This window comes from Xiphophorus maculatus, chromosome 2 (genome assembly GCF_002775205.1).
Source record: "Xiphophorus maculatus strain JP 163 A chromosome 2, X_maculatus-5.0-male, whole genome shotgun sequence".
Classification (NCBI taxonomy): Eukaryota; Metazoa; Chordata; class Actinopteri; order Cyprinodontiformes; family Poeciliidae; genus Xiphophorus; species Xiphophorus maculatus.
The window spans coordinates 3,490,823-3,504,210 of record NC_036444.1 but is presented as its reverse complement, the minus strand read 5'-3'; the positions used below and the strand labels follow the sequence as shown (position 1 = coordinate 3,504,210).

Genomic DNA, 13,388 nt, shown 5'->3' with positions numbered 1-13,388 from the left:
TTTCCTATATAACTGTTGGGTTTACTGTGAATTCAAAATGTTTTCATCTCTTCTGCTATGTTACACTATAAGCAGTACTGTTGCAAATTTTGCACAAAAATGTTAAAAAGTTGTGTATATTTTTGAGACGAAATAAGCTGCTGAAGTTAACAAGTGACTAAATTTACAGTCTAAAAATGCACATCCCACATTTAATAATAAAAAAGGGCAGAAACCAAACTGTTTATACATTTATATCTAGGAAGAAAACATACTTTATGCATAAAAACACCTGCAATTTTCTCATCCTTAGCTTTAGCCATATTTTATAGAAATTGGATAAGAAATTATGGCGCTACAAAAATTTTTGTGACAGATTTCTGTTCATCCCACGTTGGAAAGGTCTGGTTTTATGGACATGTAACAATACAAAGTAAATTTGCTATAAAACAAATTGCTACAAGAGAGCTTTCTGTGATGATTCTGGCCCGTCTGCCTGCTTTGTTTTCCTCCTCACCTCTCACCGCTCCAATCAAACTCATCTGGTTCACCTGCATGCTGCTGCCTGCAGGGCATTCAGGCTCATGTCATCCACCTGTCCTGCAGCTGTTACATTCAGCACTCAGGCAGGCAGACGGTGCCTGAGTGCTCACACCAAAGCCCTTTGGTGTGAGTAGATATCCAGCGTTCCCTCCTTACCTGACCACGATCTCGACCACATTTAATGTCTCTTGGATTTCCCTGCCTTGCCCAGCCCACGTCGGATTCTTCACTGGCTTCTGGTTTCTGGACACGACCCTGGTTCTGCCTCTCGGCCTCGTCCCTGGATTTGTCTGCCTGATATTGTCTTCACGTGCCTGACCCGTTTCTGTGCCCTGACCACCAATCCTCACCTGACCCTCAAATGAGTTTGCCTCTTTCTGCTCCCTGGTTCTGACCCTGCCTCGGCCTCTTGACCTCCGAATCCTGATTCCCCCTGGATTTATCACCTGCTACCTACCACTGTGCTACCAGTGCTCACGCTCTGGATCAGTCTCCATCTTGCAGAGCTGGTCTGTCCTCTACAACCAACACCCCAGAGATGACTCCTCGCCATCACTTCGCTGAGGAACCAAGAATCTTCCCCCGTTTTCCACGGAGGTTTAAGAAGGTCGGTGGCTTTTCTTATTGAGCCTTGACCCCAAGATTACAAGCCACTAACCTGCTTCTCTGTTCTCAGAGGTTCCTGTACCTTTGCTGGTGGCCGCCGGTCCCATACCGATTCTCAATAAAACATTTGCTTTTCCATTTGTGTCTGATTGAAATTCTGGGTCCTCTGTTCTGAGCATTGCACTTTCCTGCCATCACCCTGAACAACAACTCTGTAAATAATCTGCATTAATAAGGGGAATTACAGCAACATTTTATTTCCATTTGGGGTCAGTAAAGTGTTAAATTTAAATTTTTTGAATTTGAAATGGCGCCTGCAGGCAGGCGTCAAGCGATTGGAGAAGATACACAGCATCAAGGGTGTACTTTTTTCAATTTTGGCTTCATGTTTTTAAATGTCTTAATCTGTGTGTTTACTTGAAAGTCCAGACATTTGATTATATTCTAATATGTAAAACAGATTAAACAGGAACGTATTGAAAGTAAACTAACATCTTTTTGAGGAAACAAAGATGGAGGGAGTTTTATGAACTTCTCTAGAAATTTCGGAGAACCATTTGAACATCTTTGCAGACCACACACATCCTGGACACAAACTGATGAGACTTTTTACAGATGTCGCTGTCTTTGCTGTGTAAAGTCAAACTGTGCAAATAAATCTGATTCTGATTAAATTACTTTCATGCATTTTGAAGGACTTCCAGCTGAAAACTGGATTTATTTATTTGATGAATCATTTGACGTGTTTTGTTGTGGTTGATCAATTAAATATCTCAGCTAACACAAACATTCAGCAGGAAGTAAACCCAGCCGACACTGTAAATCATTTGCAGCTTTTTTTTTTCTTTTTCTGGATAATAAACAAACTGCAAAGCTAAACAATGCAGATTAAACACACGGAGGAATTCTCACCACACTTAGCAATGCTGAGCATCGAGCTCAACCCCAAAGCACACATTCAGCATCCTAATAAAGCCCAGAACAGCAGTCGACCTGCTCAGACACACACACACAAAAACTGAAAAATACCAGCTTCAAAACACACACACACACACACACAGGCAAGCGGCTCAAACCCCACCTGCGCTGTGCAGAGGCAGACACCTGTCTGTGAGAGAGCAGGGGTCTCAAATGAAAGGCTGAATCAGAATCTCAGAAGCTTAAAAGCGGACAAAGGGAAACACACCCACGAGCACACGCTGGATAAAGGTAATTTATTTCCCCAGGTGGAAGAAAAGGCGACAGAAGCGAAGGTTTGCATGTGTGTGTGTGTGTGTGTGTGTAGGGACGGAAGCATCAGCATGAAAACTCATTATTGTCGGGTTTGCTGCTCGAAACAATCACCGCCGCCGATCTGTGCACGTCATCGATGGGTGCCACTGCAAACTCTGAAGCTATCTGTTGATATCTTTGCAATTAGGTCTCCATCTCGGTCGAATCGGGCCTCTCCGCTGCCTCTCCGCTCCCCGCGGCCCTCAGGCACATGAAAGGCCGGCTAAGCCGTGGAGGTCGTGCTGAGCGGGGCGGCTCCGGCGCTCCCAGTTACAACGGCGGGCCGCCGGTCGCTGCGTGTCCTCTAATCCCACACCGTTTAGCGGCCTGCGTGGCACGACGCCCGTTAATCACCGGCTCACATCGCCCATCGCCCCGGCAACCGGCGCCGTCCCACTGCTCTGGCAGACACGCCCCAACACCCCCAATTTTTGTCCTTCTGACATTTATTTCAACAGATTTTTTTCCTCTTTTCTTTTCTTTTTAGGAGAAATTTCAACTTTAAGGGACCCAAACAGTGAGTATGCACTACATGTGACACATAGGGGTGCTGTGCTAGAGCGGGCGCCAGAATACGGCAAAAAAATAATGTCTGCTAGGCATTTGAAACCTGCTTCTGTGCGTCTAGGGGTGCAGATATGTAGTTTCTGAGGTGAATCTGGATTTATTAAAGTATCTCTATGTACCAGTAGTTCTAATTTGTACAGTTTTAAAGTAAATGGAAACATCTAATGAAAAGAAAAATTGCATCCAAACATAATGGTGAATAAGGGCAAAACTAAAGAAATGTTATTTCTTACAAGAATAAAGTTGATATTAGCAGAATAAAGATAAAATATTGTCTGAAGAAAGTCTTAAAATTTGGAGAAAACTGGCGTCTTAATGAAAAGCCCCACTTTTTTTCTTCTAAATTTCATTTCATCATATTCTTTCCTGCTGTTATTGGTATTTTATATACTTTTTAACTGTATTGCTTTATTTAAGGTTTCTTTAACCTCATAATTGTTCATCACTTTATAAAGTTATTATTATTTCCGCCATCATTTTGGCGCCCCTTTAGCAAAGCGCCCCTACAGTGAATGCCAGGGTGATAGCAGTTTGGGGTTTTTCATCATATTAGTTTTATGTTTTGTATAATTTAGTTAGCTTAAATCGGTTTTTACAGTGTTTGCTAGTTTTTATCAGTTATTAGTTAAACATTGTTTAGTTTTAGTTAGTTACAGTACTAGTTTTAGTTATTTTCATAATTTGGTGAATTTTTAGGAATTTAAAGAAGATTAAAGTTTTGTGATTATGTACAGTGTGATTGGGTAATAAATACTCAACAGAAGATATAATTTTCAGTAATGAATTAAATTATTGTTGAATAAGCAACTGACTGTGGTGTTTTATGCAAACTTTTGCTGTAGCCATTTTGCGGAGTATCTTAATTTGACCACAGCTGATATAAACCGCTTGTGTAGGAAAAAAAAGAAAAATCTATTTCACAACAGTTCGAAAGCTGAAAAAACAGAAAATAAAATATATTACATCTATAATTTCAGTATGCTTTTGTTAGCTTTATAAAATCAACAATATAGTTCCAATTAGTTCCAGTTTTTTCCCCATTAATTACTGTTTTTATTTATCGCAGTTAAAGAAAATCTTTTCTCAATTTCAGTTCTTGTTATTTTGTTTTAGCATAGCAGTTTTTTGTGTCTGCATTCACATTAGAAAGCTAATCCTCCTCGCAAAGAGCTGCAGATGTTTGTTAAAGATGTAAAAAAAAAAGGCAGACAGGAAGAAAAGCTGCTTTTAAACAATGAGGAGCCGAGCAGACTGGGACGGACGATCTTCAAACACATCCTCCTAAACTGGAAGCACATCTGGCAAATTTCAGAGTGAATCGAGCATCATTGGGAACTAATGAGCGTGACTTTGTCCTCAAAGTAGACTCATTAGAGGACTGCGAAATCCTTGTTGAGTCAATTAAAGCTCAACGACATGAAGACTAAAGAAAATACAGCGTGGCCCGAAGCCTCGCGAAGGAATTGTTCTGAGCACTGCAGGGAGGCTGTGCAGCTCTTCTTAAAACGCGGCTGCAATTCCAGTTCTGTGGAGACAAAAGAAAACCCGTTTCATGGGCTGAATTCAAAATAAATCGTTTTATGTTCTGATGATGATTGGGAGAGTTTCCCTTTGTACGTTTCTTTAAAATCATATCAGATGTTTTCGTTTTCCCCAAACGCTCTTTATTTAATGTGCTCAAGTTTCATTTACCTTCGAACCTCACATAAAAAAATAATTCACACCCCCACACAGCGTCACTTATTTTTGGTTTTTTCCTCATTCTTAAATGTTTTAGGTCGTCAGTCTGACTAATCTAACCCTGTGTTTAAAAGGAAGTGCCCTCTTGTTAAGATATGAATTTGCTCTGATTAAATGACCTTTTTCTTCAAATTAAAAATACTCAAATCTGATTTCCGCCAGAACTGTAGATCATTAAATAACTTGAATAGATATAGTTATTTAAATTGATTAGTTGTAACAATAGACTTCATTTCAGATGATAAACAGTGCAGAGAAAATGCTGTAGGCTGTTTAGTTTTTCTAAATTTAAATATAATATTGTTACATGGACGTCGCCATGTTCTTTACGTTGCAATGCAGCCTGGAAACATGACATATGCTAGGTGCTACAGTGCTAGCTACATCCAGCTAAAACAGTCATTTTTGCACATTGAGTAACGTTCAGCTGCTTCAATATGAACCGGAGTGGATTGAAAAAGAAGACAGAAGAGAAATGATGAAGATGAGGAGGACCAAACAGATGAAGAGGAGAGAGTCAGAGAAAATGATGTCTGTGCTGCTGGAAGATGTTAATCCAGATTCCAGAAGGAAACCATTTGATTCACAGAGCTAGAGCTACACTGTTTCCTATCAAACTACTTTCTACTTTCAAATAAAGGCCACTAGAGCCAACAAAACCTTTTAAAAAAAGAGCTCTTGTTTCTACCAATCACAGTTAGGAGGCGGGTCTTAGCGCTGTCAATCACCCAACATCCTCTTGTTCTCTGCTGTGCTGCAGCTAGCAGAACCTGTCATGAATGTTAAGGCTAGTGAAGGTAGTGAAGGTTTTAACAAATATGTAAACAACATTTTTAAGTAAAAGTTACTTATTGCAGCTTTAAATATTCGTTTTGTTGTCGCTTTAAAATATCTACTTCATAATCTTACAATTTTTTAGTTTTCATGTTAGCTCCTGCTAATGGTGTTAGCTCCTGCTAATGGTGTTAGTAAACAGTAGATCAGATATCTGTGGGATGTGTTGGATAAACGATTCCAATCCTGAGAAGACCCACTTTGTTAAGCAGGCCGCTACATCTGATTGGTGTCGTTATTTTTTCACTATTGGCCTTTTTTGCTTAAAAATGACAGAAACACTAAACCTGCGGACTGAGAGTCCAGCCTCATCGTTCTGGGAGCCACGTACAGATTCAGCGGCCTGAAGACCGTTAGCATAAACGCTTCTACACTCTGTGTGTTTCTCAACCTGAGCAACGTCCTCAGAGATGTCCCAACAATTACGGACAACAAAGGAAGCTGGAAGTGAAGTCAGAACGAGCTCATGTAGACACCAGACGTACACACGGCAGCAAACGGAAACAAACAAAGAATGAAAGTGGCTCTATTAGCCTCGGGTGTTCTGCATCCAGTCAGGCTTTGATATTCAAACTAACCTTAAATAGAAGCACAAACCTGCTTTATTCTTCCGCTCAGAGCCACCACTGAGGTAACCGCACACACACACATCAACACACACACACATCAACGTAGCCCGTCTGTTCTCCGCTAACGTCTATTCTTCTTCTCCACTAAATGCATTTATTAGGGCTCTCCTACGGCGGCGGACACGCCATGTAAATATGCCGCTGTGTCTTCAGCTTCAAAAAATGCCACATCATACATGGACATTGTCCGCCCACGCAACGCCTTCGGAAAGAAAACATGGAAATTACACCAGTCAAACTAAATGTGATGCAGGAGGGAAAAAAACTTTTATTGTAAAGAAAAATGAAACATGGAAACATCAGAAACATCAGGCTCTGAATTAAACTGAAGGATTTCATGTTAAACTCTAAGGTGTAGCGTGTAGACATCTGCTCTAACTCTTCATATTTATTCACTTTTAAAGTTTAATTTCTGACTTTTTCAGGGGAAGAAAGGAGCCGTAACGGTCAAACTGAAGGAAAGGAGAGAAAACAAGGAGGGAAGAAAACGAGGGGGGAAGGAGAGAAGGAAATAATGAAAGTTGGAGACAAAGGTGCAAAGTAGAGAAGGAAACAAGGGAGATAAGATGAAAGGATGAAAAAGGACTAAAGAAAGAAAAGAGAACAAACAAAAGAATGAAAGAAAGAAAAAGACAGGAAATTAGAAAGGATAAAAGTAAGAAAGAACACAAAAGGAGGAATGAAGGAAAAAGAAAGAACCAGAGAAAGGAAGAACAAATGAATGAAAGAAAAGAAAGGTTAAAAGGGAGAGCTGAATAAAAGAAATAAAGACAGGACAAAGGAAACGAAAAATAAATGGAGAAAGAAATAGCAAGAAAGAACAAAAGAGGAAAAAGAAGATAAATGAAAGCAAAAGAGAAAGAAAGGACAAAATAAAACGTAAAGAAAGAATGAAAAAGAAAAAGGGAACAATTAAGGAAGGAATAAATGAAGGAGAAAAATAAGAAACACAAAAGAGGAAAGAATGAAGGAAGGATAAAACAGGAGGGAAGAAAGAGAGAACAGAAGGAGGTAAAATACAAGGAGACAGGAGGAAGGAAGGTAGGACACAAAAAAAGGAAAGAACAAAGGAGAATAAAAAGAAGAGAAAGGAAGGGCAGAAAAGAAGGATGAACACTAAGGAAGGAAGGAGAGAAGGAAGGAAACAAAGAAGGGATGAATGATGAATCAGGATCCTCTAAAAACGGAGGATTTGTTTAAAATCTCGACTGAAAGCAGAAAAATCTGAAATCCTGCAGACGAGTAAAATCGAACAATAAAATCCTTCATTTTAATCTAAACTCAGAAAATAAACCCGGTTAATATTTACTCTGCACACGCTTACCTCGAACAACGAGCTTTCACACGACGTTTTCCATGTTTCATAAATTTTAATCAAATTCTGACTAATATCAACTCATTACTAATCATGCATTGATAATATATGTGAGCAACACAAACGGTAGCCACTCTAATTGGGGTACATGAGCTCTAAAAATGCACATTAGTTTTAACATTTCAACAAATTATTTCACTATGAATAAAACATAACTGTAAGAGACACACAACACACAAACCGTGAAAATCTGATGGTATTAATCAAAACAAACGACCTGCAAGCTGCACCTGATCACTGATTTTAAGTGGATAAAATGAGGATGAACTTTAATCTAATTGGCTTTGTTGTAAAATGTGTTTTAATGAGTGAAGTAGGTGCAGCCATCTTTAACCAGCACACCAACAGCAAATTATGACAACCAATGAGCAATAAATCAATTAATTGTATGATTAATTAAAATGAGGGAGATCATTTCCATTTGGACAACAATTGTCTTTAATATCGTTGAAAAGTCGCCATTTTGAAGTGCGTTGTAGTTAGCTTACACTACCTGCCTCTTTTGCCTGTTTTCCCTGTCAATGCTGAATGATTATTACTTTTTGGAATAAAATTTTGGCTACAGAGATTTCATAATCCATTTTATGAAGTCTCTGTATTTTATTAATAATAATAATAATAATAATAATAATAAAAGATTGTAATAATTTTATTTACTTTGGATATTTAAAAGGTTTTTCCACTCCAGTGTAAACTATTCTTTAGAAACTAAAGTTTTTTTTTATGTTTGAGTGGGTATAATGATAATATTGATAATTATTACTATTATTATATTCATTGAATATGGTCTCAAAATAACAGTATTATCTTGTATCGCAATGATTTCTGGGACAATTTATTGTCCAGTAAAATTTGTTATGGTGACAGGCCGAGTCCCAGGCAAATAAATTTAAGGCCTTTATTTCAGAGTAAAACAGAAAACTCCCACGTTGAATATGATAACAATGTAAACGAAGCCTAATAACCGAAATTGAAGAGGTTCAGGCCTAAAGAACTGAAAGCTTACACTTCAGAAACTTTTTTACATCTTCAGAGACAATAAATACTTACTTTTTAGGGGAAAAAACAAGTAAAAACAGAGCAAATAATCATTTTTCTATCAAAGTGCAAACCTATTAAAATGTAGTTTTCAAATAAAACAGATCAAGATTTTCAGAGAATCATAAACAAAAATTACTTCTGCAGGAGAAAAATTACAATAGCGCTCTAACACCACCTTTCTCTTGTGATTTTTATTTAATATAATTTATTTTACTTTTCTTAAGGGGAGAAATTGTCAAGAGATTGACCTGCCAGTGATTTACATATTGGGAAATGGAGTCAGTAGTGCCAGTAGCTGCATTTCTATTGACCAATTAAAACTCAATGTAAAGGAGCTTCTTTGATATGGTTTCTGTTTATTAAATAATTTTTTTGCTGTAAAGTTCAGTTTTTTCTGCTCACCTTCCCAACAACAGGAATATCCACGGATCCCCAGGTGTCGGCTCCCCAATGGACAATCCCCGAGGCAAAATCTGCCGTCACTATTCCCAAAACTGGAGTGGAGGAAAAAGTATGTAATGTAAAAAAAATATGAATAAAAAGGATGAAAAAAAGTCTCTGATTGTTCTCTTACCAATGCCGAGGATGATCTTGTAGATGTGAACGGTGGAGAAGTGCAGGAGGAGGAAGAAGAAGTTGATGATGAAGAGGAACAGGCACAGAATCACACAAACCCACTCCTGAAATCGTTTACCTGCAAAGAAAACAGCAATTTATCTCTCCAAGCACAAGAAAAACTGGTCAGAATGAGGGGAAAATAAGTAAAGGATCTGATATGATGGCAGTTTCTGCAGGTTTCACCAACTCTGATTATTATGAATGAAATTTAAGACCCATATCTCCACAGTAATGAACAAACATCGTCCAGCCAACTGGCCATAAATTTGAACAGAATTTATGGCCAATTACAGAAGCAAAAAAGCTAGGTAGATAGCAAGTTATGTTAGCAGACAGTTGGCACTCTGCAACCATCTTGAGTCGCAGAACCCAGAGATTAAATAGACATGTCTGGTCAAAATTTATTGAACTTAAAGACATTTAAGACCTTACTTTAGATACACAGATTTAAGACATTTTACAACTATTATGAATAAAATTTAAATCTATGTCTCCACAGCAATTTACAAATGTTGTCCAGGGAACTGGCGATAAATTTAAACGTACCCACGACATGACAAATGCTAAAAAGCTACTTAGCTAGCTATGTTAGCAGCTGTTTAGTGGAATCAATGAAGTTGTTGTTTGTTTGTTTTGAAAGTCACAGAACACAATGAAGCTCTCTGAGTGCGACTCCAACTTTTGATTGACAGAAAAGAAAATAAATTGCTTTTTTACAGGAACTTAAGACATTTTAAGATCAATTTAGAAGCATGAATGTAAGACTTTTAAAGACTTTAAAGATGCAGGGACACCCTGGCTGAACAAGGTGAGGTCTCTGCTCCCATCAGGAGAACAAGCTGCTCCTTACTGGAGGTTGAAGGATCACTCAGCAGCCATCAGTCCGAGTGTGTGTGTGTGTGCCAGTGTTAATATGTAATCATTCAGAGGAAGACAAATGTACTCGAGGCAGCGGGGTCACGACCTCTGCGGTACGAAACACTGGCGCTCAGGCCACACAGAGTCCGCTTCAGGTGGGAGGCCGGTCTCTGCGGGAACGATCCAAACTCAGAGGTCAGCATCTCGGGGAGCGGCGGTCGAACTGAAACTAACTCCAAACTCCGGATTCAGCAGGAAAACCGGCGAGCGACGGGAGGGTCAGAGAGAGAACCCTCAAGCTGCACGCCGCAGAACATCAGAGCTGCTGAATTATTGAGATTTTACTCTGCTGCTCGTCTAATTTTCCTGGAAACTTCTGGATTGACTGATCTGTAACTTTACGTTCTCAGTTTCATTGTTTTTTGATGTTGTTTCGGTATTTCCAGAATCTGGACATTCAACATTTCACCGATTAAAAAAATAAACCCTCAAAAAACAGCAACAACATTCATTTGCTTTTCTTTGTCTTCAACAATCTAACGTGTCTGAAACTTTAATGTGTCCAGATCCTAACGTATCTCACAGCATTAGCAGCCTATAAGAAATTCATGACATTTTTTCCTAATAAAGCACTCGGGCCTGCAAAGGTTTGCGTCTACAGACCTGAGCAACTATGAATATGAAGCTGCGACTCAGGAGGTCAGAGGAGGGTTGGAATATGTGATTATGGATATTTTACAACTCATGAAAGCTGACCTTTCACCCGAGACAGACAGACGTGGATGGAAGTTTAGGTTTGCCTCTTAAGACGCTGCTGTTTTAATCTGTCACCAAGTTCGTTTAGTTGTTGCACCTTTTCTTTTGTCCTCAGTTTGTCACATTTTCAGCTCAAAGTTGGGAAATGTTTTACATCTGTGAATCATTTTGGTCTTCATGCTGAAACTTGCTGCTGCACAGACACTTCAGACAAAATTTCTTTTAAAAAAATGTTATGTTGCGATCAGGTGAGAAATCAGCTGCATTGATCACTCAAATGTTCTGTTTGTGAAGATTTAATTTTTGTGAAATTGTTTTTTTCTAAATCTTTCCTTGAGTTAGAATAATTCAGAGTAGCGCCAGCCCACCCAGGATCTACCGTCCCCACACCAGCCCAGTTTAGTCCACTTTAATCCAACTCCAGTCCGTTTGCCTAGAAAGTCCGGTTCATTTGGTGAGGTGTGAATGCGTAACCAAACTCCGATGTGAAACAAAAAAAGTGAACTCTGGTCCACTGACAAAACTCTTATTTTGGTTGGAATGCATATGAGTGCCAAGCGGACTGGAGACCGCCCCAACAGGAAGTGGACAGTCTTGGTCCCAATCAAACCGAGTCAACTGGACTTTTCAGTTCGTATTAAGCTGGACTTTGAATTCACATCGAATCCTAACCCTATCCTAAAAGAAGGTTTTTGAAAACATTTTCTGTAATTTGGAACCTTTATTAAAGAAGAGAAAAAATATTATCAGAAATCAAATTTGGTGTGAAAAAAGAAATAGTAGACTTTATTTTTATGCCACATCACCAACTGAGACTCTTTAGTGCTAAAATCTGAATAAACTTCTTGGTGTTATTCTCCGTTTCAGGTTTCTTCATTAAAACAAGAAACTTATTTCACAGCAGTCAACATTTTATTGATCAGGTTAACATCCTGGTTAATCATCTCAATGTCGCTTAACGTTCACTGCATAAGTTTCTATTAATGAAGAAACCTAAAATGGAGAAAAACAGCAATACGTTTCTTTAATAATGTTCCACTAGTAGAATATTTCATTTATAATGTGGGTTATTAAAAGTACTAGAAACTAGTAAGCTTTTTAATTGACATTAAGTAATTAGTAACTCAATGTAAGCTCAAAAATGTTGCTTAAAATTTACTTGTAAGTTAGTTTTGTGTAATTTAAAGTACACCAAGATATTTGCATTAAAAATAGACAAAAATATTTGTCTAGTCAGTTAAATGAATCACTAAAATAAACTTTTCAATAATATTTTAAATTATTAAGTTACATCTGCAATAACTGTAATAAAAGCAGTAATGAGTTGCAGAAATTTTTAATAAATAAACATGCATGTCTCCTGTGCTCCCACTCTGTAAATCTGGGCCACTGTGTGCGTTTGGACTTCAGGAAAACACATTTAGCTTTGTTGTTTTAAGATTTGTGTGACATCTTTTCCTCCCCAATCCGCCTGAAGGGGTCACTGCAGGAAAATTCTCTCCCACCTCCTCTAAGTATGACTGCCTCTGCGCATAGATCGACCGCCAACACACACACACGCACCCCGGCGCTCCATCTCTGTCACACACTCACACACCCATGGTGCGGGGCACGGGAGCAGCGGGGCGGCTGTCAGGTGATGTGCGTCAGTCCTTGGATCCTCCGGCTCCCTGGTGAGGAGCAGAAAACTAGGACAGGCCTCCACAGAGCGCACACACTCACGCACACACACACGCATAAGCCCGCGTCCCTCAGGCCATGGCATTGCTGGATATCACACACAGAGGCGGTGACAGACAAAAAAAAAAAAAAAAAAAGGGAAAAAAAAGCATCTCTATGCGTAAAGGCGCATGGACAAAAAAACAAGCCGTTCGTTCTTTCTTTTGGCACACCAACACCCAAACACTTACACATGCTGGCACGAACAACCGGCACCGCAGCAACCCGCTCATTAATATCGCTCTGACAACAACCGGTTCCCTGGCAACCTGTCCGCCATCGCTCACCCAGCAGCAACCCCCGCCTGCGAGCATGCACACGGGTGTGCGCGGGGACTTAACCTGGGCGGAGCCGGGGGAGGCGGACGAGGGGTGCTAATAGGCTGAAATTAATCAACGCCGGCTGATTCTCCGTCAGGGGAACGAGCGGCGGACAGCAGGAAGGAAGGCAACGCGTCCTGAATACTAATGACCGAATAAGGAGGGAGAGGATCCCGTCACCTCTCTGTGTTTCATGAGTGAAACATGGTAGCCTACACAAATATGGTGCGGTAAGGTGAGACTACGAAGAATATGACGCGAGTAAAACCAGATCCGAGATTAACCGATTCCTTTCCGTGAACTTTGTAAGAGGCAGCCATCTTGGGAGGAAGTTGCTATGACAACAATAAACAAGCTACAAGTTTAGAACTAGCTCCTGCCTCATACCTAACTTATAAACAATATACATTACATCTATTACACTTTTTGAGCACTCTACCCACCTCTGTGTAATACTAAGATAAATACGAGTGATGTTTACTGGAGTACGTATTGCCGAGCTAGCAAAATTAGCTTAGCTGAAATAGCTTT

At 39.4% G+C, this 13,388-nt stretch overlaps 1 protein-coding gene across 1 annotated transcript in view; it reads right to left on the bottom strand.

Annotated features, from left to right (window-relative positions):
* LOC102229207 (transmembrane protein 189-like) overlaps positions 1-13,388 on the bottom strand; it is a 38,314-nt gene that overhangs the window by 10,367 nt on the left and 14,559 nt on the right. Inside the window, exons 2-3 of the mRNA XM_005795789.2 lie at positions 9,161-9,280; positions 8,989-9,080 (exon numbers count right to left, since the gene is read on the bottom strand). Coding sequence (XP_005795846.1) covers positions 8,989-9,080; positions 9,161-9,280 — 212 coding nt within the window. The remainder of the gene's footprint in view (positions 1-8,988; positions 9,081-9,160; positions 9,281-13,388) is intronic.